We start from the raw sequence: 27,881 nt of genomic DNA on the forward strand, positions 1-27,881 counted from the left end.
ATATCAAGACATGCAAAGATAGCACTTGGCTGCCAATAACAAACTGCATCACAGTTACAAAGGCAGACCAAGAGCTGGTAAGTAATATTAGTTATGATGATGATTTTGTGACATACTAAAAATGTCAGATAGATTTTAGCACTATGAAGGTACTATAGATATAAGAATGTAATTGAACCAAAATGATGCTCGAGAGAAATTCTGAAGTAAATGTGCAAATTAGGCTACCTAGTATAAACTAGAACTGCCTAAGTCATTCTGTTCTGTAAAAGAGAACCACATAAAGCATTTATACCCCAGAGCATTTGTTATTAGTTTCTGAGATCTATGTCGGTCATCCGCAACTGGTGGTGTGGAAAGGAAAAGAAGGCTGCAGAGACTGAACAAGCAGCGTGCACTGTGGTATCCTTTATTTAAAAATTGTGAGCTAACTACAGTTGTAGTGTTCTCATTTACCATTCTGATGGCATAATAAACTGGGAAAACATTAACACAACTTCAAGAAGGCATCAAAAAACCTGTAAACAAAAATACACACCACACATGCGCACACGTATACAACATACACGCACACGAAGGTTATAGTCTAAATACAATGGAAAGTGATGAAGAAAAGCTTTGAATGCTCTAAATCAACTTTAAAATGCTTTATTATAATAAACTGTGGCAATACTGTGGCTATTATGAAAAATATTGTAACTGCTTAAAAAGCAAAATACTGGCAATTTGAAACTAGCAGCAAGAAGCAGATAAAAATAGAATGGAAGATAACATAAGACTAAGTTACATCAAAATTCTAATGCTGATACTGTGTAGGATTGCACTGAAGTAATTTAAAATTGGTTCTTAAAGAACTCTTTAAAAGTCCTTTGAAATATTAAACTGCTGCACTTTACAAATAGTGGATGAAAAGAAAAAAGTATTTGGAATGTTACACACACACAGAGGAAATGTATTAGGCATATCAGTTTATGGTCTTTGTTTATGACCTGCAAAAAGTTTTATGAAGAAAAATTTAAGTGCCAATGTAGTGAAAGAAAGTTAGAAATTCCTAAAGACGAAACTCTGAGTGCATGTATCAGGTTAAGAATATATTTCAAGGTTGGGGGCAAGGCATGACTGATGCACATCCAAGAAGAACCTTGTGGAACCCAGAAGGTAGACAGAACTGTTTGGAACATGTTTAAAAATGAAGGTATATTAAACTCAGACTATCCTGGCTGAGATTCCAAAGTACATGGAGTTCTATAGCTCTTCAGTTGAAGTCTGTTTCATAGTGGCCAATAAATAATTAAGACTAACTTCTCAGCAAACTGCTTTTTCATACATTCAAACACAAAAATCTTTACCACACATGCAGAGCTGATATTCTAAACAGCACAAATATGAATCCTGGTTTCATGGGAAAAAAGCACATTAACAAGGATTTTTTTCCCATAGGTTCTTATAAAAATGTCTGAAGCTGTTAGACATCTTCAAAGGGGATAAGTTTAGATTTCCTACTGATTTTGGAAGAAAGGAGATTTTATTTTTCTAAGGGAGCCAGTCATCCATGAGAGCAGGAGATATGTCTTCAGAATCTAGGAAGTGTCCCTAATGATTAAACTCATGGCAAGCCCAGATCCAGAAAAACTGGCAGGTAGAACAGGGGATGGAAATGAAAAGTTCCAATGTCTAAGGTATACTTTGGAAATAATGTGCCTCATAAATTAAAATGGCTCAACTGCCTGCAGAATGAAGTGCCACAGGCCTGGAGAAGACCCAGTTCCCTGGAGAAGGAGCTGGGGAGTCCCCATATCCAGGGACCCTTGGGCTGGCTGTGACCAGAGGGTCTTATTTTTCATGAGTGCTTTCAGTTGGGGAATTTATGACTTTGCCCAGATAAAGCTCCCTTTTGGTTACTTTTTCTCTAAAATCAGTTAGTCAGAAAGTTACTGGTGATTTCCCTAAATGAAATCTAGCTGTACTAGCACCTTAAGGTGCCAGCTAATTTAAAGTAATGCCCATCAATAATGCTGCTGGGTGTCAATCACTGCTGCTGAAGAATCAACCCCCAAATAACCTAACTAAAGAATCTATCACACTGGGTGCTTTTACTATCTTGCAGGTTTTTGTTTTTTTTTTTTTTTTGAGCTTTAGAGAAATAGTCTTTGTAATACGACTCAGACGCTGCTTCTCTCTGGTTTTGCTTCACTCTTCCTCCTCCTCCTCTCCCCCTTCCCCTTCCCCTTCCTCCATGGTTTCCACGATGAGCTCTGCTGTGCAGGTGGCTTCCCCGAGACTGTTGACAGCCTTGCAGGTGTACTTGGCATCATCATCCCCGCAAACATCACTAATGATTAAAGAGCAGTTCCCATCCTCGTCGTAGTCTATCTGGAAGTGGCGGGACTCCCGGATTGATTGGTCATCTTTGAACCAGACGACTTCAGGGTCTGGGTATCCTGCATCACAGGGAGGGAGCACGAGTTGCAGAAACTATTATTTAAAGTTTCCCTACACAAACTCTTGAACTACCTCTAATGATTAAGGGGATAGAGGGGGAAAAAAATCTTAGCTTTTAGCATCTACTTTGATATTTACACTTGAATATGGGCATATATTATAAACACTAATGTCTGAGACTTCACATCAGGTATTGTGCATGTAACCCGCACTTCTCATCCATGCAGGGCTTGTGCCACCTCCCATCTTAACACGGATATAGATTATTCTCTGAACATGGCCACAACTCTAATCACATCCTTAGAACTAACTATCTTCTTGGATTAAAAGGAAAATTTTTTTTTTATCCTGTATACAAGTTGAACTTAAGGACTTCCCTGGAGGCACAGTGTGTAAGAACTGGCTGCCAGTGCAGAGGACACAGGCTCAGTCCCTGGTTCGGGTAGAATTCACACGCCATGGAGCAACTAAGCCTATGCCCCACAATTACTGAGCTTGCATGCTGCAACTACTGAGGCCCAAGTACCTAGAGCCTGTGCTTCACAAGAAAAGAAGCCAGCAAAATGAGAAGCCTGAACACCATGACAAAGAGTAGACCCCTCTTGCAGCAACTAGAGAAAGCCCGGCAAAAAAAGCAACAAAGACTCAGTGTAGCCATTAAAAACAAAAAACAAACAAAAAAAAACTTGAACTTAAATAAATTTAAATTTAAAAAAATGAGAGTCAGTAAAAATGGGTACAAGAGATCTTTTGAGAGTGTTGGAAATGTTTTAAAATTGGATTCTGATAAAGACTGCACAATTGTGTAAATTTCTAAAAATAATTGAATTATATAGTTAAAATGGATAAATTTTATGGTATATAAATTATAATTTGAAGGTGATAACAACCTGTAAAACATAAATTGGAGGAACTGATAATACTGCTAAGAAAAAGAAAGCAGTATTTATCTTAATCTGATCCAAAGAGACAATATGCCTGTAGATAAATAGACACTGACCACACTGATTAGTCTCATTTTATGTATTAGTCATATTGCTGCAAAGTTCAGCAATAAAAATGTTTTCTGCCTTCTAACTGACTTGTTTTTAAATTTTTGGAGAAGCTGTTTCACAGGACAAAATTGTATCCCCAACTAGAATAAAAATTACACAGAACAACTTAAGAATTCTAACATTTTTTTCAAGTAGGATTTTGTTTTTATCGAACAGCATCCATATGCTTTAATTTCCCCTCGGCACTTCAGTCAAAGTAATGCAAATACCAAGAAAATAATCCCAAAGAGAAAAGTAAGCAAAAAGATAATTATTATATAATATTTTCTAAAAAAGTAAAGGAAAAGGAACTTAAGACCCAAAGACAGTGGTGATGGTGAGAGCTACAAGCCGTGGCCCCCAAGCTCTCAGCAGAGCCCCCTATCTGAGCACTTCTGCACTAGCAAGGCAGCGCATCCACTCTTTGAAACAATTGGATGAAACACGCGAAAGATAATGGTAGGCCAGGCGTTCATAAGCCAACTTGATGATATGGTGATGCAGGAGAAAAATTGTTTCTTCATTCCTACCTTCGGGCTATTTCACCCGAAAGGCTTCATCTAGCCAGACTGCTGGCGACTGTCACTGCGTGGGAGGCACCGTTTGTTCTTTCTGCTGTCCGGCGCTCTGCTGCCTTGGGGCAGTTAGTCTGACTGAAAGCGGCAGAGAGCCCTGCTGTCACATGACAGTCACAGGCTTGAAGCAGAGAGGCCTGTCTCATCATATCTCGTACCTTTCTAGAACGTTGCAGTCTGTGGAAACTTAAATGCTGTGTGTCACCAACACAGCTGACTCCTCAGGTGCCATGCTAAGACCCCGTAGGGCTCTTTGCGCTCCAACAACTCACTGTGACCACGTTATTTCTGGCTGGCAGAGAAGCACAGGGCAGACAGGCCTGCATCCCAACTTCCCTCTGTCTGATGTCATATCTGCACTTCACCAGTCCTATAACTTTCCCCTATGACTCCATGACGTATTTAAAAGATTTGAAAGGTTTCCCATTTCTATCTGTGTCATCTCACAGAGTCCCCAGAGCCACCCAGGGCATTAGACACTGTCTTACAGAGGAGGGCCGGGGCTTCAGAAGAGCTAAAACACTGCCCCAGGTCACACAGGCCGCTGATTAACAGCAGCGATGTCTTCTCCCCATACTACGCTCTGCACCAGCCTTCCTGAGACAGCCTTTTGTGGTCAGTTCACATGCTTCCTAGAAGCTTGCAAAGCTCATTTCAATAAGCACGTTCCAGAGCCAAATAGGTCCATGGTAAACCACTTTTAACTTGGGTCTGGTGGCTGATGTAAGTGGGTAAAATATCAGAGTGACTAAACAGTGCTGTTCCTCAGTGGGTGGAGGGGGGCAGTGGGCCAACTCCTCCTGACTCGTTTTCCCTCACAGCCTGGCTGTTCCAGAACTGCCATCTTGCCGAGAGAGCACACAGCAGGGGCCCACTGGCCCGCCACACCCCCTGTACAGGGAAGGACGGCTGGAGACTCACCTTCAATCTTGCAGTCAAATCTAGCAGCACTTCCCTCCACAACTTCTAAATCACGAATGGTCTTGGAAAAGTAGGGTTTTACATGGGGCTTCTCCTCAGCAACAGCCTCCAGGAAAGCTTGGGAGACATCTTCTAGAAGGTAAGGAAGAGGATGTGGCCATTTCTTTATTCCCTGTTCTCTCCTCTTTCCTGGTTTAAAAGAGCTGGCTTCTTTTTTTTTTTTCCAAGTTGTTATGATTTAGCAAATAATGCAGCTTAGAGGACTGAATCATAAGCACACCTTTCTCTTGGGGACAGGGTAGCCTGCTGCCAAGTGGTTTTGGCAGAAGAGAGAACTGTGACCAAACTGGGGAAATGTTTGGACTTCCCCCTCCCTTATGCTGACACATTGGAAAAGGAAATAATCTTTAAAAAGGATTTTTGGCTGCATTTCATGCCGTTTCAGGATCCAGTCGAGGGTATCTAAGAAGCACGGGAGCGTACCAGCCCACCAGCCCTCGGGCCTCCTCCTAGGGTGGCAGCAGCAGGCCTTTCATCTGCTCCTTGGGACGGAAGAGACAGATCTTAGAGGCGTTGTTGACTTGCCTATTGCCTGCTGTGGAGCAGTCTATTCCACAAGGATACTGCCTTCACAGTGTGTGACTCTGGACCAGGATTTGGGACTGGTCCAGGGAAAAGCCATAACTTGGAGGGGTTCCTGACCCTCTCCTTCCCCTTCAGGCTATTTCTGGGTCATCTGGGGAGTGGCAGGGGTGGAGAAGAAGGGACTAGGCCCATGTGCAGCAGAGTCGGTCCCCGGCTACATCAGGGCAGCTCAGTAAGCAGTTTCATCAATTATCCCTTATACACAACAGGATCTAGACTCAACTTCTAGCCTCTGGATACCAAAGGCATCAGGCAGCGGGGAGGTGGTGTCTCAGGCTAAACGAGGCACCTCAAGATGATACAGGCTATACCCTACGTGTATCAAAGCAAGAGGGGGCCGAGACCTTCACTGAGGAGATAGATGGGGTAGCATCTCTAAGACAGCGGGCAAGCAACTAACCCTGTTGGACTTTAGGAGAGGCCCTGCCAATCACCATCTACCCAATTCAAACAACATGTTTCAGCATCACGAAAACTACCAAAAAATATGGACTATCTGAGTCAACTTTTGTTAAAAGACAAGCACAAAGACACATTAAAAAAATTGAAGCATATTTTTAAAAAGCACACCACTATATGCGACTTATTTATGTCTGCCTGTCATACAAACATTGCTTTTGTAATAAGAAGGGAACTTTTCATGCAGTTTCTGCTAATTTTTGTGTAAAGTATAGGGAAAAGACCATCTAGTTCTATTAAACAAAGAATAACTTTCCCTCTGAAAATAGTTCAACCTCAGGTGAAACAGTTAAAAAGCAATTACTAGATTTAGTAATTATTGTCAGGGCAATGTAAAAGTAGTTTTGAATTTTTCCTTGTGGGTTGTATTAATGAAAAATAAAATCAATCTCCCACCTTAAAAAAAAAAACAACCTCTAAATCCCCCTGCAACCCCCAACCCTTCCTTTCTCACCATCTGGCTGAAGAAAATCTCTCTGGAGTCCCTTACCTTCAGATTCTAGTTTTTCTGCATTGAGCGGGCTGGTTGGTGACCCTGTTGAGGATTTCCTGCCACTGAGCCCTGAGATCATTGCCATAGAGGACAGTCTTCCGATGGCTCTCACAGCATTGCCCGTTTTCTGGAAAATAGACACTGGCGTTGGGCTCAGGCGGTGTCCCTGGTTCCAGCTGAGCAGCTCAGGGAGAAAAGCCCAGCCCGGGAGAAGCAGTTGTCCCTGAGATGAGGGCCTCCCGAGTGCTGAGCTCCACCAGAGGAGTGAGCCCAACCTTGCTCTGCTCAGCACTATCAGCGTGTCAGAAGATGTTCGGAGAATGGAATGGGGCCTGGAACCGATGTGTGCGTTAATGTGACTAAACAAGGTCAACATGAGACAAAAACCCTTTTCATACTGTGCTTCAACTCCCATAAAAGGGATAGTTTATATAAAGCAACTGCGGGCTGAGACAGCTCCAAAGACTTATTGCGGACGGGGCCCAGTGGGGCTGTTTCTCATAAAACAATGCTAGTGATAGGATTTTAATTGGGCAAGAGAACAGTTACTACAGATCCCACAGGTCCTGTTGGAAAGACAAAAAAAAAAAAAAAAAAGCCTTCTGTTGACCATGGGCAAGTAGCCTCTTCGGGCTTAACCTCACTGGGCTTCAGTTTCCTTCTCTTTATAAGGAGGGGGTTGGACAAGATGATCTCCAAGGTCTCATCTAGGTCTGTTTATGATTCAGATACTTAGGAGATTTGGGGAAACACTCTGCTGGCCCCAGCACAAGTCTTCAGTGGAGTTCTGGAGGGGTGTTCCTCCCTGAGGTATACCCAGGCATCAAAAAGCAGCACCCGAAGAAATTAAAAGCACAGCTCTTGGCTTTTCTGAGTTGAGGCGCCTTGGGAGAGGACAGAATTCCTATTGAAAAAGATGCCAGGACTTGAACATTTTCTTTGTATTGTGAAAATTCTACCAAGCACAGGATTTAGGTCAAGAAGTCCCCAACCACACCTTTAAGATTCTACCCCTTTCCTAAGGTCAATGGAATGAAAGACTAAGATAAGAAACTAAAGCATAACCAGTGCTTTCCAGCCCTGCACCTGAAGCATCTTCTGAGGCATCCAGATGCTGTGCATCAAGGGAGCAGATGTAGCCACAGACTGGCTACTGAGAGAGGAAGGAAATAGCCTGTGCAAAGGCAACGGCTGGCACTTACCAGCTCAACCTCAAACTGTGCTGGAAAAGCCATTTCCTCCTGAATTAACTTCACACACTACAGCATTTCAGGCAGGCCAGTATACTTCAGTTAAAAAATTATTTCAAAAGTAAAGAATTTCAGAGTACTAGGGAATCATACAAAAAATGCGTGTGTGTGTGGTTTAAGCAGAGACCTACTCCTGTACCCACAGTCACTTTCCTGTTACGTCACATCCCATCCTGGCTGTAGACTCCTTTCACGCACTCTCAACAGGCATTCCATCTCGCCCTGTCCTCTGGTCATCCACCCTCTCACATAACACTGTGCAGTGTGGTTATGCCCCTGGCCCTCTGGCCCACAGTGAAGCTAGATCACTCTAAAAGGAACCCAGGAGGCCCCAGGGGGAGGTGACGAAGAGAGAAGGTGAGGGATGATGACCCACTGTGTACAGAAGCACTGTGGCCCTGCAGAGAACGCTCTGGCAGACAGACCACCTGGCAACTTGCACACTCTTCTGGGAGAAGCTGTTACTGGTGACATCATTGATCTGTTTGTTCTGCTAGCTGGAGCGTGGGGAGACCCAGCTCTTCCCAAGGGGAGCTTACCCTGACCTCAGGAATGGCTCAGAGGCGGTGTCAGCCATAGCAGCCCTCCCTGCTTAATCCACATCGGACTAGACTACTTCCTAACCAGCCCTTCTCAGCTCTCCATTGCCTTCATCCAACACAGACTAGCTTGCCCTAGGCTGGAGTCTCTAAACTCAGACAGCTCATTCCTAACAAAGGACAGGTTAGTTCTCTAACCACTGATTATGCTGTGACCTTGTACAAGTCAGTTCCCCTCTCTGGGCCTTATAGTTGGACCGGAAGATTCGAACCTCCCTGCAGCTCTAGTCTTCTACAGAAAGACATAGAAATGGTAGCAGGCAATGGTCCCCTTGAATCCATGGGCTCTCTAATCCCAAAGAACCTGGGGCAGGACTGTCTTCACTTGTATGGTGCAGAAAAGTGAAGTCTTTCCTCTTCTATTAACAAAATGACTCATAGGAAGCTAAGAGAACAAGGCAAATCAAACTATTACATTTCAGAGGAGGCAGCAAAAAACAAACAAATAGACCACACACTGGGGGAAATTTTCCATCAGATGGAGTGATAGACCATATAATTTAGAAAACAGGGAGAAATGTAAGCACTCGATAAAGAAAATCTTAAAAATAACCTACACATCAGAAGTCAATCTTTGGAAGCTGATTCATGGAGGAAAAAAGTTGGTGGGGAAGTTATTTAGCAGAACTGGAAAAGAACAATATATGTTCTAGCCTTCCAGTTTTATGCCTTTGAGCTGAAAATAGGTTGCTGCTTTGCTAACCAAGACTTTTGGAAATGTTTAAAAGATCACCAAAGGAAGTTTCAATTCTTGAGAAGTTCCATCCTTGTTTTGAGGAAGCCTTTTTTCTTATTGGAGAGCAAGTGCCTACACTGGGTTTCTGTGTTTTAGGCGGGCAGAGTCTGTCAATGGTTTTCCTAACACAGCACAGACTCCCTCCCCTGGGAAAGGCAGCAAGGATGACTAACCAGCCTGGTTTCCCAGGACTGAGGGATTACCCGGAATGAGAGTTTTTCAGGGATAAAGCTGAGACAGGCCCTGGAAAATCCAGGCAAGGTGATCACCCTAAAGCCAGGCAGCCATCATGGGCCCTACCTATACACCGACAGCCCCAAGACTACAATTTCCCCTGAGAATGCATATTATCTAAATGTAATGGCCAGGAGTGCCGTATTCCCTGGTGACTCAGTGGCAAAGAATCCTCTTGCAATGCAGCAGACGCAGGTTCAATCCTTGGGTCGGGAAGCTCTTCTGGAGAAGGAAATGGCAACCCACTCCATGGAAAATCCCATGGACAGAGAAGCCTGGCAGGCTACAGTCCATGGGATTGCAAGGCGTCAGACAGGGCTTAGTGACTGAACGACAACAACAAGGGCCGAGGACTCCACGCAGTATTGAGTCAAAAGCCTTCTTCCCTAAGGCCCTTTGGTCTATAGTACTAAAGCCTTTGTGGTTCTCAGAGAACAAAGACAGCTGCCCACAAGCCTCCAATTCATCGTCCTTTGCTTCCATTTTGCAATGCAGAAGTCCTGTTGTCCTGCTCAACTTGCCCACCCTCAATGCTGCTACTCACCATGTCTTTTCATCACTTTTGATATAAATTAAAAAAAAAACAAAACCAACCCTACTCTCTTTCAGAATAACTTCATTCTAAGATCAGTAATATGATTAGTCATCTATCTATTGCCTTGCTTGTTAGGATTTGTTCCCATGTTACTACCCTCCCCGTTTATGAAAACCACACCCAGATGATAACTAGGAACCATTCCTCAGGCAGCTGTAGAGTCTGGGCCACGTGCCCCTCTCCCTCCATCACAGTGCACCCCTTTCTACCCCTCTCCATTGTACTCTGCCTCACCGCGCTGAGCCTCAGCTGCTCCAAGAGGGAACCCCTACTCCAGGGGTGCCAAGGTCTTGGTATCCAGAGCTGAAAATGTGGAAAACATTTTCCTAAGGGAGAAATGTAACACAACATGGTAAGAGGCAGCTGAACTATTACCAGCTTCAGGGGCATTATGTGTTGAATGGGATTTGGTAGACTACTTTTCTATGTAATTTTATGAAGCCTAACCACTGTTTCTGTGGAAACGCTATTTACAAATGCTGCTACCTATATTAAAATAGGAAGTTAATGTTCCTTCTCAGAATTCTTCATTTTTTTTCTCATTTTCAAAAAACCTTATGGCTAATAACACTATAAACAGCAAGAAAACACATAAGTGATTAATATATCACCACAAATTATGGTTTCCTGACCCACCTGACTGAAAAATTCCATGTATTTTCTTTGGAATCTCCATATCTCTTCTCTGCACCTATCCCTTGGGTTTAGGCTCTTTTTTTTGCTTTGGTTCACCAGCAAATGTGTGGGTGCTCCCAGAAGCTTGACGTGATAAGGCTGCCCTTTCACCCACAGCCTCGTCCAAGCAAAACCCAGTGAGATTTCCTGCTCTGTGAACGGCCCCGCCCCCACACCAGTCACCCCATGCGCTTCAGAAATACTGCTATTTCTTTGAGATCTACTGGCCACAGGATCATTCACAGAAATACTGCTATTTCTTTGAGATCTACTGGCCACAGGATCATTCATAAAGCCAACCCTTGATTTTGTGGCTTCTCCCCCCATTTTTAAAAAATAACATTTGCTCCTCTGATTTTACTGGATCCTACTGGCACCAGAAGGTGAGGGAAGCAGCACGGCATTCCCACTCACCAGGTACTTGAGCAAAGTGAGTTGATCACTCAGCTGCAGGAGGAGATAACCAAGAACTGACTCCCGCTGCAGGGGGCCTACTGAGATGCGCAGGGGGCGGAGGCCCTCAGACCCACACTCCCGAAGCCCCTGGCTCTCCTGCTTCTCTCAGCCTTTCAATGCCTGTGGTTTAGTCATTCTGTGTGGCAAATCACCAGTGTCCCAGTTGCCCCTGGAACAGTGATTTCTTTTTCTCTGCCACAAAGGCAAGGTCTAAAGCCCTGGTCCCCTGAATGCCCAGCTAAAAGACTTCTCCCGTCAGGCCGGCATGACCAGGGTGAGGTCCGGCTCATAGCTCTGAGCTTTTTCCTCTGTCTGTGCTGTTATCCCCTCCTCTCTGTGTTTCACCCATGTTCCACGGCCAAATTCAAACTCCTGCCCTTGGCAGCCTTTCCTGACAACCACATCCAACTCTGGTGTGATTGGCTCCATCCTCTGTCCACACTCACATATATGGGTATGGAAAACTATAGTGATCGTTTATAATTCTAGCTGTGTGTTATGTCCTTTTATGTCTATTTGCTTTTCAGGTTTCTGTTTCATTATATACTCACTGAGTATAGAAACCATGTACCCTCCAGTAGCCCAGGAATTTTATACTACTAGCAGTGATAATAAAAATAAAATAGAGGCTGATAAGTTCTGTATGGATTTGGATGATAATTTTCTCCATCTGGTAACAATCAGAAGCAATTTGTGTCATTAAATGGTGTGTTGTTAAGACTGTGTAACTGGAGCTAGTCCCTGGGTTTGAATGCTGGCTTTCCCATGCTTACGAGCTGTGATCCTGGGTGACATTCCTAACTTTTCTCTGCCTTGTTTATCTGAGAATTGGGGATAACAGTAGTACCTGCCTCCCAGGATTAAAAGACAATGTGCATAGAAAGTGCTTTGAATGTTCCCTGACACATGGCCAGCTCTCCGTACATATTAGCTACTGATGTTCCCTGACACATGGCCAGCTCTCCGTACATATTAGCTACTGATCTCATTTGTGAACACTTACTATGTGCCACGTAATGTACTGGAAGTTAGATGATGATCATTTCATACAATCCTCAACGATGCTGTGATTTGGTACCACTATTATCCCCATGTTATAGATGAGTAAATGAAGGCACAGCAAGGTTAAGTAACTTGGTTAAGGATTTGCAGCTAGTAATGCACAACCCCCCATGTCTCTCATTGTAGATCACATGCCCACCTCCTTCATGGTAAAAAAATGTTAAAACCGTCACATTGCCTATAACAAGATCACATTCTCCAGGGTTGCCAAATAGTCCTGCAAGTGACATTGCTCATCCCTACCCACAAAGACATAAAATGTCAGTCTTGGTCCCAGACTATTTCAGAAATAAATGTAAACATTTTTATGGAGTGAAGTCAGGGCAAGTTGGGAATGAGGGTGGCTTGAATAAAGCAATTATGAGGGGCAAGAGACCAGTCCAAAGTGACCCCTGCCATTACCTGCCATTTCCTTCTTGCCATGTACTTCTTCATCCGGTCCTTGGAGAGTTTCTTGGCCTCCATGTTCTTGGTGTCTTTCATTAGCCATGGATGCTGAAGGCACTGGGTACAGTTCAAGCGGTTTCTGATAGAGGCAGAGATCAGAGGATTTCTGAGCTGAAGGGGATCTCAGAGACTGCTGGTCAGACCAGAAACAGGAGGTCACCTGTCCCTAGATACATGGGGCAGAGCCCATGGCTGTCTGCCCCCAATCCATCCACTGTGATGAGAATCATGGTGATCCTAACCTTTTTCCTCTCTTGATCTGGGTTACACTGACTAGACCCAGGACAGATTAGTGTTAAGCAGGCCTAAACACTGATGGGCAGCTGGAGTCTCATGACCTGCCCTTGGGGTCTAGAGAGGCTAAGTGCTGGAGGACAGAGATGTCTTGGAATGACTGGCACCATATTCCAGGGTGGGGTCATTCTGCTGGTCACATGAGGGCTGGGACCTGTGGATGCCAGATCCTTCTACCTCTTTGTCTGATGGAGGGAAGAGTGAAACCTTAAGTCCAAATCTTCAAGAATCAGTGAACTCTCAAGTCTTATGGTGTGGTGGAGCATCAGATTTTTGCCTATTAAAACTCAAAAGAGGTATGTCTTATGTTCAACCTATGAATTATGACAACCTTAGACCTGCACTGAAATTCATTTAATTTGCTGAAAGCTCTGGGAATCTAGACATATTTCAGGGCCATCACCTTAATTATAGAAGGAATAGTAAAGTCCAAAGCACCAAGTGCTAACATACATAGAAAATGAGTAAAAGTGAATTTGCTTATAGAAAAATGTAGTGATCTTTATAAGTGGATATGGATTATTTTAATTTTCATATATTCAAAATTTGTACTATATATATAATTATTTATAATAGAAAACATTTTTAAAAGTGCTGATAAATGGAGATTTCTGGTTGAAGACATGCTGAGTTTGAGTTTGTGGGAATCTAGTGTCTTGATCTATATGAAATCAATTCGTGGGTGAGTCCATTTTACAAGCACAGAGGAGCCAGCATATTACTGAATAAACTCAAGATCAGATGAGAAGATAGGTGATATGAACAATACCTCATTTACCAAACCGCGTGTAAACGAAGCCTGGTTGACAGAAGCCATCCTTGGACCAGAGTCATTAGGAGGGAGGCTTCCATCTCCCTGGGGCAACTTGGAAGTGGGGATCCCTCACACCAGAAGGAAATCCAGCACTGCGCCCCCATCACAACATCCGGATCTTCCCCGGGTCAGGCCTACTTCTGATATAAAGACTGAGACAGCAAAATGCTAAGAGGACCTCACTGTCAAAGAGTGTGGACTGTCTCCTCTGGTGAGGAGTTTGGCCCAGAGCTGGCTACAAAGGACCAAGAGGTGGGTGTGTAATCAGAAAACCAGACAGAACCACTTAAGAGACACCCTAACCTCACTCCTTTAGCAACTGCACTCTCCTATCCCAAACAGGATTTCTTCCAGAGTAGGCAAGATGAGGGACAGCCTTGGAGGGGTGGGGCGGCCTGGGGTGGGGTGGGGTGTGGAGTTGCAGGGGTGAGTTTCACCATCTTCTGGGGAAATGCCTAGAGCTGCTCCCATTGCCAAAAGCGACGCCCCGTGTTTGAACCAGGCCTTGCGTCATTTGGCCACCTGTTCACAGATGAGGGGCCCAGTAGCCAGCTGTCCCCACCTAACACTGCCACCGCTCCCTTCCCTGGGGCAGGACAGTCCTCCCTACACACACAGAGCCCTGCTCACCTTCCTGCTGTGATGGAGCCACTTCCCTGCTCCACTGAATCCTGTCCAGCCACATGCAGGACCCCTCCTCTGCTCTAGCCTCCTCTGCTGTTCCAGTGCTTCTCTCACTGAAATACCGATGAGCACTCTGGGCATCTGACCTTTCCTCACAGCCTTAGGCTGTCTACATGCCTGAACACTCCAGCCTCCTGATGTCTGCAGGTGTTTTATACAGTCATCCACTGACCACCTTGGCAGCTCCATGCAGCCCTGCGAGGTGGGGCTGGGGAACCTCACAGGCTGCACTGTTAGTGGGACAGAGATGGAGCTGGGATAGCAGTCTCATCGACCAGTGGCGGAAGGCGCCTGGCTGTACTCAGGTAGGCAGTTCCTGCATATTATAGCTACTAAAGAAGCATCAAGCCAGAACAGCTGGGAGTATGTTCAGGCCCCACAAATAGGATCTCTTCCCTGAAATCCTAGTAGGATTGCTGCTGGCCACAGCCATACATGGAAAATAAAAGGGGCTGTTGTTATTCATACACGAGCTGCCTCTTCTTTCCCTCAACACTCAGTCAAGGGTTGCTTTTCAAGAGAGGTGTCTGTGCTTCTAAAGACAGGACAGTGTCCAGCCCCAGGGAGCAGGGGCCCAGGAAGACCCCCTTCTGGGCCCTCATGCACACCAGGCCCACCCTCCTGTGCTGGGGTGCAGAAGAGCCCACCACAGGGAAAGGAAGTCACTGCCTCTGGACCCCAGGCCAGGGTGTGGGGAGCCCCAAAAGACTAAAAGCTCAACTCTTTACTTCATATCCTTCTTCAGCAAGTTGCTGATAAAATCCTTGGCGTCATCGGAGATCTCGTCAAAGGCCTCGTCGTCGAAGTCCCAGGTGGCTGAGGTAACGTTGGCTAAGGTTTCGTTGTCATTGTCACCCATGAAGGGGGACAGTCCACTGACCCTGGGGGATAAGAGAGGAGAGCAGTGAGCGGGGGAGGCCGGCAGAGAGGGTGGTCCCCCAGGGGAGCGCTCACTGAGGTCAGAGGTGAGGGCACCCCCAGCACCCCTGCCTCTCCTCCCACCCGGAAAAGAAGAGGGCATGCTCTCAGCCTCTCTCTCTGTACTTCTGGGGTGCCCCCCGCCTGTTGACACCCCCTGCCTGTGAAGCTGAGGTGGAAGTTTTCTTCAGTTTACCATTTCCACACAGTACAGCAGGGCCTTCCTCCCTATCGTCTGTTCGTCCTGGATGCCCAGGCTAGAACGTGGCCCCACAGAACCTTCTCTAACATGCTGGAGGACGAGTCCCCTCCTCCCCGGGGCCCCTCCCCACACCCTGTGGACCGGTCACATGACACAGCACTCGTTGCCCCGCACTGTCCTGCCCTCTCACCTTTCACCCTCAGCACCAAGAACAGGGCCAGCCCATGCAGGGCTCAGCAAGGGTGTCTCCAGGGACAGTGAACCTCAAGCCTGCAGTGTGAGTCTGGGGATCCAGCTACACTTGAGTTCAAAACTCCTGAGGCATTTAGGCCAAACCAGAAAGCTTCCCTCTAAGGGACCAAGGCCTGTTCGTTTGCTGGGTGACCTTGGACCCCGATTTCTGTGTGTCAGCCTCCTCCTCCATTAGGTGGACGACTTGCTACTGAACTACGGAGTGGTCACCACGCCACCTCTCCCTGTTTGCTTTCTCCTGCGTCCTCATCATCATGACAGCAGACATCTGTCAAACACTGACTATGTGCCATGCACTGGGCAGAGAGCTAAAGTAGATTCAGTCTTAACACCACTCTTTAACCCAGGTAACTCATCACTTCGTTTAACAGATAAGGAAACTGCCACACCAAGTGGGGTTAAATAACTTGCCCACGGTTTTGCAGTCAGTGAGCCCCTTCTTTAACCGCTACTTTGTACAATCATTTCTGGAAAGATGAAGTCAGCCACAGCCTACAGCACTGGCAGGAGGCCCGGTCTGCAATAAAAAGCTTGGTCTGTGACCATAGCTGTTACACAGCTCCTCTGTACATAGTTCACCCCCATTGCCTCATCAATCTGTGATCCCAGGAATGATTCATTTACCAATAGCTCAAGCCAAATAAAATGTAGAAGGTAAACTATCTCAAAGTCAAGTGGAACAGACTTCTGGCTTACTAGCCTCACCTCTGGACACCTCATCTCCACCCCAACTATCCAGCCTTCTACCTTGATCCAGGGCTAGCCTCATGGGTCTTAGAAGAGCCCCACTCTTGGTTTAATGCTCTGCTGCCACAATTTTGAAATTATTAATTATGTTGCACAAGCCACCCTATTTTTTAATGCTGCACTGGACCCCACAAATTATGTATCTAGTCCTGTCTGCCCCTCGAGATGTAGTGTGCCATCAACCTTCACAGTTAAGGCTTCACTAACATCCCTTGCCCCAAATCCATCATCATAAACAATAATGCAAACCCTTCGGGAGCTGTTTCACCATTCAAGAGGCCTCAGCTTATGAAATACACCTGGCCCTGAATACTAAGTTTTGTAAAACAAAACCTATTGCATTTTTGCAAGGAAATCTTGCTATGGGAAGAAGAACCCTCTGGTGAAAATCTTCATTTAAAAAAAAAGAAGAAAGCTTTTCAGAGTGACTGATCTCACCCTAATCAACATATTTGTGCTTTTGAATAAGAGAGTTTTATAGATGGCATAAAATGTCTTAAAGCAAGACAGTAATTTACATTTTGAGATGGCATGGAGACAATCACTCTTGATCACCTCATAGTGAGGGAAGAGGGGGAGTCTCTGCAGTTATGTAATACTCATTTCTCTTCTCTGGGCCTCTGAGTCCCTCCTTATACATCAAGTGCACTGGGCTAGAATTCCTAGGGGTTCCCAGCATTCCTGGCTCTCTGACCCTGGGGTGACTTTGACTAGTCCCATTAAGATAGAGCCTGACTCTTGCCCCTCAGCTACGTGCTTCCTTCTGTCTTCCTTCCTTCTGCATTTTCCATTGGAGACAAAGGGGAAAGTCCTGCAGTGTGCCAAGAGATTGCGGGAAAGCCAACAACCCCACTGTGGAATGCTGAAAGCATTCTGTAAACCTCCTTTCCTAATTAGGAACTGCAATCCTGCAAAAATAGGGCTTAATCTCTGTGTGATGTTCACAGTCGGGGACAGCCTCCTGGTCTCTGGCCTCTGGCAATCCTCTTTCCTGGCAGCCCCTCCATCTGAGATCTGCTTGAGGCTTGGCTGCCTCCTCAACTGCCCCAGCTCCCTCAGCACTCCCCCTGATAAAGAGAATGTGTCTCTAAAATAAAACTGGCACAATATGCAGAGCATGATGATGAAGAGAGTATTGGAATTGTAGTGATCCTGTTTCTTGGTGGTGGGATTTTGCAGAATTTTTAAGTCTTCTTTCTTGGACTTTTTTTTTAAGTGCTAGAACTTGCATACGATCATATGTGGTTGGGTTGTTCAATCCAATCAACAAACATAATAACCGTATCATTAGAAACACGATTCACCTCTTTTCCTAGTCTTATCTAATTTTTAACTGAAGGAAATCAGAGTACACCACCCCAAAAGGTGAACTTTGGCATAAACATTGCATTGAGCTGAAGTCAATTAACTCTTTGTCCCACCTCTTTCTATCTACAAGTAGGACATACATGTCTCTTTGTTAAGGTGACATGAATTTCCATTTGGTCTGTTTGTCCATTTCTTCTCTTCTCGGAGGAAGAGAAAGACCCTCATCCGTATATCAGATCTTGCTAAACAGTCTCTATATACATTTCCTCCTCACCTTGTCACAATTTAGCCCCTCCAGAAGCTCCAAACCCTTTCTCCTTTGTCCAGTTATTTCTATATGATTTATCACTCTTTGTTAAAGTAGTATATAAGCTCCAAATTTTAAATGGATCCTGAGTCACATTTCTTTATGAACACCTTTATGAACGTTTATTATATGTACATAATTAAATCTGTTTTCTTTTTGTTAATCTGTCTTTTGTCAGTTTGATTTCCAAGCCCCCAAGAACTGAATCTAAGAGGGTAAAGGAAAGTTTTTTCCTTCCCAACATAACCAATGAATTTGTTTGGTTTTCACAAAACTGTAATCAATGCGGGCAAGTTCTTGGATCCTCTTCTTCTTCACTTGACATTGTCTTTCGAAAGTGTATACAGTCTTCATGTTCATTTTTAATGGTTAAATATTAATCTTTGTGCTAATTAGTCAACAAAGGATATGACTTCAGGGTGTTCTGATTTTTTTAATTCTTAATCTCTTACTGCAGCCAAACTTCACCAGGGAATCTGATGCAGAGACCCGTTCTGCTTGCAGAACAGGACATCAGGAGAAAGAAGGCAAAAATGCCTCTTAAACTACACTTTCTGTATAATTTTTTTAAACAGCAGATGACCCTACTGCGTGAACAGTCAGCAAAGGGGACCACATATCTGCCAGCAGAACTACTGAGTGCTTAGGAAGGGGTTAGTCTTTTCTCCCATTTTAGCCTTGGGATGCTCATTCTCTGGTGCGCTGGGAAGATTTGAGAGGGCTAGGGGGTGCCTAGAGGAAGAGCTGGGCATTGTTTTGTGCAGTAGGCCATGAAACAGCAACCCAGGGTTTAATCATGTTAACCACAGCCCAGGTCCCTGGAGAGCAAAACCTGCAGATGTTTTCTGGACCTGGTGTGGGTACGGGGTGCCTGGAGGTCACAGGAGCTGGAGTCAGAGAGCATGTCTGGACTCAGCGACTAAGAGGTCAGGGGCAGCCCTGGGTGGAGCTCCTGGATCCTTGTGAAGAGCCCTGCATCCAAATCTGAGTCTGAGCAGATACCCGATGCTTGGGCACTGGGACTTCTTCCCATTCACAAAGATGTTGTCCCCAGAAGTCACACTCCAGATGGGATGGACCTGGCTCTCTGGACTATGCTGTGTGTGTGTGCTTAATTGCTCAGCCGTGTCTGACTCTTTTCAACCCCATGGACTGTAGCCCACCAGGCTCCTATGTCCATGGGATTTTCCCAGGCAAGAATAGAGGAGTGGGTTGCCATTTCCTTCTCCAGGAGATCTTCCCAACCCAGGGATCAAACTGGTGTCTGCTGCATTGGCAGGTGGATTCTTTGCCTGCTGAGCCTCGGACCATGGTGCATGCTCACAAATTAGCTGGGAATGGGAAGTCTGCTGCTGAGCACAGCAGGAAGATGTTAGGGAGGAGAACGCAGAGTGGAGGTGTGAGGGAGGGAAGGAGGAGAAGGAGTTCTGGAGTAGGGGTGAGAACAGGACACAGAGACGGGTCTCCACAGGCAGCAGAGGAGCACCAAGTCCTCAGGAAACTGGGGAGAGGAGGCAGGAGGGGAAAGGAGGCTTCGAACGTCTGCAAGGTTGAAGCGTGGCCAAGAGAGCCCAGCCCTCTCTCCTTCTGCCAGAAACCACACGGGGACTGCTAACAGCAGAAGTCTCAGCAGATTCATGAAATCTCTTCTCTCCCTTCAGAATCAGGGCTGAGAGGGTGGAGGCCCCACAACCCCGCCAGCTACATCTCTGCCCTGCCTGGGGACCCTGGGCTGGCCGTGGGGCTGGGTCTCCTGTGCTGTGACAGGATCTGCCCTGATCTCTCTAAAGGTGTGAGGAGGAATTCCTTCAGCAAAGTCAGAACAACCCACCAGGCATGGCTGCTCACTTAGGAGGTGCTAGCCAAATACGTGCTGAGTGATACATCTCTTCTCACCCGGCCCCCAACTTTCCATCTCTCACTGGCCCCAGGCAGGAGATGGGGAGTCCTCTGGAACTAACAAGGAAGGTGACCCTGATAAGGACTGCCAGACAGACGAACAAGCTCCAAACAGAGGGATGGAGGTACAAGAGGGCCGCCAGAGAACCTTGCGGGGGGTGGTTCCAGCAGCAGCTCCAGAATGCCACATAGCAGGGCTGAGAGGAAGCCACTTGGCTGGCTCCACCTTCTGTTCTCACACCACATCCCCACGAAGAGCCCTAGTTTGGGAGGGAGACTCCCAGACCTCAATCCCCACAGTGAGAGCCAGTGGAAAAGTCCCAGGGGGCAGAGAAGCCGGCTGGGGCAGGAGGCAGGAGCCAGGATATGGGGAGGTTGTGTAGGGCTGGCCTGTGTCATTTCCCCTGCTGCTTGCTTGCCTTCCTTCAACACGCACGTCTCCACCCTCCTCTCACCCCATCCAGATCCCTTTAGGCTGGTGCCCCGTTTATCACAATTATTTTCTCCCCATTTCAAAAAATCCTTCCCCATTTCTAAGTCTCAGCTTTAAAAGTAATCTAGCAAACCATGTCACGTGATATCCAAATTACTTCTTCAATCTCAAAGAATTTTCATTTTAAAATAAAGTGCTCCTGTGACCTAGTAATTCTAGTTCTAGATCCAATAGAAATGCATAAAGGCATTTACTAAAGCACATGCACCAGGATACTCACGATGCCCTGAACTGGAAGCTAGTCAACAGCCCATTAGCATAGAATTGAAAAGGAAATTGGAGGAGGTTCAGAGAGTGGCACAGCCTTGGGAAGGGCCAGTCACAGCCTCACAGCATGATACGAACGGGGCTCGCAAACAAGGGAGGGCAGGAGAAGCCAAATACACCTTTCTGTGTGATTTCATGTATGCAGAGTTCAAGAACAGGTGATCATGGTGCACGATGTTAGAATGGGGATCAGGCTATCCCTGATCGGGTGAATGGAGCCATGGTACTGGGAGGGCTGCAAGCGGGTGGTTGCTGGGTCTGGGTATAGCTGTCTTCACTCAGCACATTCACTGAGCATCTAGTCACTGCTCTGGCCCTGACCTGCATGAAGACCATTCTTCCTAGTTTGCCCAGGATGGTCCTCACTTCAGCACTGAAAGCCCCATATCCTGGGACACCTGGCAGTGATGATAAACTGGGACAGCTGGCCACCCTCTAGGACTATGGAAGTGGGTGGCCATGTGGGCTTCTGTGGGCCCCATGAACTCAATGTCAAATAATGATCAAATCCCTGCCCTGTCGACTCCCAGGTTTGTCCCGAGGACCAAACTGATGGTCCGGATCCGATACCAGTGGGAAAACTGATGGAAACAGCAAGATGAGTCTCCTTGATGGCTGCAAGGGGACCCAGGGGCCGAGCCAGGCCACAGGCAGCTGACAAAAGGCTCTCTCAAGAGTCAGGCATCTCTCCCAGGGAAAGACCCAGCGAGAGCAACCCGGCACAGCCCTGGCTGCCTGGCTCTCTGTGTTTACCAAGGGGCCAGAACCGTAGAGTCTGGTGTCGTTTTCATCGTTCCTCAGCTCTCCTTCTCCTGGAGAGGCACTCCTGGCCACAGTTTCTCCTCTGCTGCCCTAGGGGGAGGCTGTGCTGTGGGAGTGACCCCGGGCAGAGAAGAACATGACTCTCTGGGCTCCAAAGCCCGTGACACAGGTTCAGTGGAGTGAAGTCATCCTAACACGCCACAAGGAGAGTCAGACTCCTGAGCACTTGTAAACACCTCACTGCACCAAAAAACCCACTCCACTTCTGCTAGAGCATTGGTAACTGTGGTTCCTAAACCTGGCTGTGCAACAGATTCACCTAAAGCCATTTCTTACAATGGGGTCCAAAGACCCGGGGATCTAAGAAACTACCTGTAGAGGTCTCCTTCAGGTTTTCTATGAGAAGGTTTAATTTGTCCTTTTGCTTTAATGATGGAAGTTTTTTTTCAAAATGACTACAGGCACAGCTGCAGTTTCAGGGAAACCAGCCCATAACTGTGCATTGCCGCAAAGCTCAGGTTTCCACTGAGGTTAACGCCTGCTGCAGCCTGGGACTTCAGAAACTGAATCAGCCAGATTCCAGCAAGAGGGGGTGCTCTACGGTCTGGTGCTCAAAGTGTAGAGCTCAGACCGGCACCATCAGATACCTGTAGCCTGTCAGAAATATGGGTTCTTGGGTCCCCAGAACTTCTGAATCAGAACCTGTGATCTAAGGAGAGGCCCAGGGGATTCATGCAGATTACCGTCTGTGCAGACCTGGTCTGAATCACTGGCCTCCTTGCTTTTCTGCAGCATTTGCCAATGAACGACTCCCTATTTTCCACCTAACTTCCCACCTCTAATTACTATACAGCAGCTTTCTATTGTCTGTTGGCCCCACTAAAAGCTCTATCATCAAACCAGTCCATATACTGAGCCCAGAGATGAGGCTGGCAGTGGTGTCCTGCTGCCATGAGGACGGGGTGCGGTCCCCTGAGGATGACGGTGACATGCACAGGAGATGTGCACCTAGGCTCGCTCTCCGCTTCTCTACAGACCCCAAAACACATGCAAAGGTAAATTACACAGCACCAGCCGTATTCCTGCCCTCCTGACCAAAGGCCCCAGGCTGGCCAGCCTTAGGGATCAGGACGGGCCCAGAATGGGTACCTTAGTGCGTGGAGCTAGACCCTCCCACGCAAGTGTGACACAGGCTGTGGACGTCACCAGGAGCACAGGAGTGAGGCAGGGTGGTGAGAAGGGGCTTAGGGGCCTGTGGCCCTCTTGACTCTGGGTGGGCTCCCCATCAGGCCCTGCCCTGGACCCTCCAACATCAGGGCAGCCTGGGGCCCTCCCTCGTGTGGCCCAGGACTCACAGGATATAGCAGATGACCCCGATGCTCCACATGTCCGTGGCATAGCCAATGGGCTCGTAGTTGATCACTTCAGGTGCGACGAACTCCGGGGTGCCAAAGAGGACCTTCAGAGACCCCGCATTCTCTGCAACCAGGATGGAGAGCGATCAATCACTGGAACATCCCTAAGCCAACCCGAGGTGAGTGGATGCCAGGAGGGACACAAGCCAGGCTGGCCTTCAGCAGCTCTCCCCTTGCAAAACGGCACAGAGACAACGGTCTCCTCACAGAAAAAGTGCACACACCAGTAAAACGGACAAACCGCGTGCACAACTCAAAAGTCTAGGGTGAGGCTGGGGGAGTGGGGAGAGCCCGTGACAGCCCCAGATGGAATGACCTTCTGTGTGTCTGTCTCTTCCACGAGCTTCCCGGTGCAGGGGCTGTGACCTGTGCTTGACAATAACCTCCACCATGCACTCTGTCGTTAGTGCTCCGCTGCCTGCTTTATGAGGACTTTCCTATTTAATACTCTGGCCTAAGAAGGAGCATGACCCCCATTTCCTAAGGAGGAAAGGGAGGCCCAGGGACTGATTCGCCCACCCAGTTAATGGTGGTCAGGACCTAACCCAGCAGACTGACTCCTGAGCCGCGCGCCCCTTCTCCTCACACCACCTCTCCACGTGCAGCGTCACGTCTCTCCTCCCAGGAGCTGCTGGGAGGTTAGTCAGGAAAAGCCATAACCCCTAGGTGGTGCCTCAGGACCATCACCCACCAAAATGATTCTAAGTCCCCATCTGCCTCCCCCTGTCACGCCCTGCCTCCTGCAGGTGCAGGAACAGCAGAGATGCTTCAGAGGACCCTGGCCTAGACCCAGGGCCTGATTCCACTGCAGCCGGCGGTGGGACTTGCTGGGCAAAGTGACGTGGACCTCAGCTTCCTGCTCCATTAACTGAGGCTCACAAATCAGCCCTGCCTACCTCACAGGGTTGCTGTGAGAATCAAACGAAGGAAAGGGTGTGAAAGTGCTCTGGAGACTGAACAGCAGGATGCACCGTCACCAGAATGTTCTGCTGATGAAGGCGCCAGAGTGAAAATAGTCATCATAATAAAACAAATAGCTGACACCTGTAAGTACTCGGGCGTCCCTCATAGCTCAGCTGGTAAAGAATCCGCCTGCAATGCAAGAGACCCCCGTCTGATTCCCGGGTCAGGAAGATCCGCTGGAGAAGGGATAGGCTACCCACTCCAGTATTCTTGGGCTTCCCTTGTGGCTCAGCTGGTAAAGAATCTGCCTGCAGTGCAGGAGACCTGGGTTTGACCCCTGGGTTGGGAAGATCCGCTGGAGAAGGGAAAGGCTACCCACTCCAGTGTTCTTGCCTGGAGAATTGCATAGTCTGTACAATCGTACGCCCTGTATAGTCCATGGGGTCACAAAGAGCCCGACAGGACTTTCACTAGCCAGCGCTTACTATGCGCCCTGTATAGTCCATGGGGTCACAAAGAGCCCGACAGGACTTTCACTAGCCAGCGCTTACTATGCCTGAGGCGCTGCTCTTATCATTCTTATTAGCTCACTTGATTCCCTTAACAATTCTATGAGGTAGGTACCATTATTATCCCATTTTACAGATAATTTGAGATGTAAGTTCCCACAGCTAGTAAGTGGGAGGGGCAACCTCCAGGGTCTCTGATCTCAGCTCCAATCTGGTGCACCCCCCCCTTAGTACCCACGGAATGGAACACAAACAGCCACTGCCGTGGCGCGTTGGGACAACAGGAGAGGCGGCTCAGCCTTACCCAACCTCCTGGCCAGACCGAAGTCGATGAGCTTGATCCTGGTGCCTGTCTTGTTGACGCACATGATGTTCTCGGGCTTGAGGTCCAGGTGGACGATGCCCTGCTTGTGGATGTACTCCACCCCCTCCGAGATCTGCTTCATGTACTTAATGCACTCCCGCTCCGTCAGCTCGAAGTCCTCATCAATGATGCGCTCAAACAGCTCGCCCCCGGACACGCTGCAGGCACAGAGCGGGCACTCAGACCATAGGAGCCCAGGGCAGGCTGGGGGAGGGGTCGAGGGCAGGAGCGCCCAGGGGTGGGGGCGCTGGGCGTCTTCTGCAGCTTTCTGAGCTCTAGGCCACTGCCCCATTATGTGGGTCTCAGTCTTCCACTGTGTGAGGAGGACACAGGCCTCCTGGTTTCCTGCTGGGGAGACCCTGCCTGTGCTTGCTAAGCCTGGGGGGATTCAGGGAAACATGTAGGCTGGACAGTTTCAGAGGTGGTCACGAGCTGAGAGATCCACAACACTCTCCTGAGCAGGAAGGGTAACTGCCAGGTAGCCTGGCTCCCCCAGATAACTGTAGATGTGAGGGACCATCCTGTTCTCTCGCCATGTCTTTCAGCCATAAGGAACCGCAGCTTAAAATACTCGCAGTCTCCATAAGCAGTGGCTTCACCAAGCCAGAAACAGAAAAATATCTCCGACAATTAGGAGCTTCAGCACATTTTCTAAAATTCATTGGCTGTAACTCACTATATTAATACTTGCAGTTGTGACCAATTTGCTTCCTCTGGCTAGGCCTATAGCATCAGTTTACTCCTCCAGCCATAACTAACTTATCTCGGCTTCCTGTCTCAGGCTGGGAGTGTAGCACATCCTTCCTGCCTGGATAGACTTTGGATCCTGGCCATGGTGGTTCTGGGGCCTGCAGTGGGCACCTTTTGCTAAGGATTGGCCCAGAGGCTACAGCCAGCCAACATGTTTCCCTGCAGTGCAAATGCATGGGGCCTCTCTCCCAGCCTTCCTTGCTCAGAAAGTTTAAAGCTCTCATTGGTAACTTATGTAGCATCCAGACACCAGTATGCTCTTTTCCACAATGGCCTACAGATGCATCAGCTGAACAAGGCTGAGTGGGCTTCTTTCTAGGCCTGTCCTCTTCCAAGGGCCTTCCCTCTTCTAAGGGAAGTCATCATAAAGATGAGCAAGAGCTGAGCTTGAACCCTGACTTTGTGTGACAGTAGGCACGTTACTTACCCCTTCTGAGCCCCAGTTTTCTCACCTGTCCCTACACCATAGTAGTTAGGAATGAAGGAACTGCAGGAAAACATGCCTGACATGAAGTGGGTGCTCAGAACATGTTAATTATCATCTGACAACCTGAAACGGGTCAAACAGATCTTGTTACTGACCCTTGAGGGAGAGACAGACAAGGATGCACAATGGGGCCCATGAAGCCTTTGCAGCCTTCCATCACCACAGGACAGACTTTCACGTCTAAACTGGTAAGGGTCGGTTTGTTCCAGTGGCCACTGGGAGGCGCTAGAACCAACACTTTAGAACAAACTGAAAAGGAGGTCCTTGCGCAGCCAGGAGGTGGCGCCTCTGTCCTCAAACCCTTCATTTCTAATGCTCTCCACCCAGGCTCTAAATCAAACTAATTTCCCTTCGTAGGTTCCTAGGTTTCAGGCTGTTCTTAACATCTCTGAGCCCGTTTCTACCTGCAAGGTGTCGGTAAAAACACTGCCACCTCACAGGATTTCTGTGAAGACCAAGTGAATTAATTCAGGTAAACTGTTTAGAAAAGTGCCTGGCATATAGTAAGTGCTCAATAATATTAATTATTATTATTATTATTTTAAAACGACCAGTTGCAGAGGAGGCTCTAGTTGAAATACAGACTCCCAAGCTTCTCTCCTGGAGATTTTGATTTAGAAAATCTTGGCAGGGTCTGTGATCCGTATTTTCAGTGAGTACCCCAGGTCATTCTTACCATCAGATAAGTTTGAGAAATACTGGCTTACTCAATTACTACCCCTGGGAGGCCAGCTGAAATTCACATCCCCTGAGAAACTGCTCTCGATTTCATCATATGATCATTCCTTCTGTGGCTTCCCATAGTCTCATCTCTGAGCTTTCTGCATCAAGTCTGCATTTAATGTTGTCTGCTTTTTAGTGCTGTTTGTGAATATGTCTGGAAAAAGTCTGGTTCATCTCTAGACCCCTGTTTATACCTGGCAATATCTGGCACAGACAAGGTATCCCAAAATGTTTGGTTTTAAATATTCTGAAAAAGCAAGCAACCATTTTTTTTTTTTTTTGTAGCATCCTTGGGAATGTCTGTGGCAATGAGTGGTAGAAATCTGAGCCATGGAGATGGTTACTGCTGCACTTCTAGAGGTAGTCTATTCAACAGAGGTGCATATAGATTCACACCAATTCAAATCTATTTAATAATGTATTTTGAAAACTGTTCCTGTGGTTCATTTTCAAGGATGGTAGGGCTTACACAAATAGGATTATTACTTCTCTATAGGTTTATCTTCCAAATGCTCAAGACTGTGGATGAAAAGAAGCTACCATCCACAGAAATGGGATAAAGCCACAGGCCAAGACTGGGCCAAGGAAATGTATACTTAATAGATAAACAGTGAGAGCGAGAGTAAATGAACTAACGAATACCCGCCTTATCCCAAGGGACTGTATTTATCCCCCAACTGTAGATAATGGCCAGCCCCCGCTGGCAGCCAGAAGGATGCCACTCTATGGGGCTCCCCACCCTGACCCCATCTTCGTGTCACAGCAGCCGGCTGCTTCTCCTTTGATCAGTATTGCCAATGGTAGCACAAAGGTAAGATGGGCAATGGATGACTCAGCCCAAGCTGCATCTGCTTGGGTGCTCAGGGTCCTGCCACCACTTGGAATGTCCCACAAGGACCATCCCTGACTCCCTGAAGAGGAGTCTGAAGGAACCCTTGTAACAGAGAAACACTGCTACAATAATGGCTTGTCCCGTAAGCAAAGGTCAGAAAGGCTGAAGGTACTTTAACTCTGATTTCTCAGTGTGTATGAGGCAGCTGATCTGAAAGCCGGCACCCTGGAATACAGTTTCATCTTTCTGTATCACCAGGGACTGTCCTTCTCTGAATCTGTTTCTCCGTCAAGCAAGGAGAAGAGCAAATCTCACTGCTGAAAGCCAG

The 27,881-nt window shown here is 47.2% G+C and overlaps 1 protein-coding gene across 1 annotated transcript in view; it reads right to left on the minus strand.

Annotated features, from left to right (window-relative positions):
* Positions 1-816: 816 nt before the first annotated feature.
* MYLK (myosin light chain kinase) overlaps positions 817-27,881 on the minus strand; it is a 190,334-nt gene continuing 163,269 nt past the window's right edge. The window contains exons 25-31 of the mRNA XM_052638190.1: positions 24,702-24,919; positions 22,926-23,049; positions 15,144-15,296; positions 12,579-12,702; positions 6,567-6,696; positions 4,973-5,104; positions 817-2,441 (exon numbers count right to left, since the gene is read on the minus strand). Of these exons, the coding sequence (XP_052494150.1) occupies positions 2,191-2,441; positions 4,973-5,104; positions 6,567-6,696; positions 12,579-12,702; positions 15,144-15,296; positions 22,926-23,049; positions 24,702-24,919 (1,132 nt within the window). The 3' untranslated portion in view covers positions 817-2,190. The remainder of the gene's footprint in view (positions 2,442-4,972; positions 5,105-6,566; positions 6,697-12,578; positions 12,703-15,143; positions 15,297-22,925; positions 23,050-24,701; positions 24,920-27,881) is intronic.

The sequence above is a fragment of the Budorcas taxicolor genome, chromosome 1 (assembly GCF_023091745.1).
Source record: "Budorcas taxicolor isolate Tak-1 chromosome 1, Takin1.1, whole genome shotgun sequence".
NCBI classification, from domain to species: domain Eukaryota; kingdom Metazoa; phylum Chordata; class Mammalia; order Artiodactyla; family Bovidae; genus Budorcas; species Budorcas taxicolor.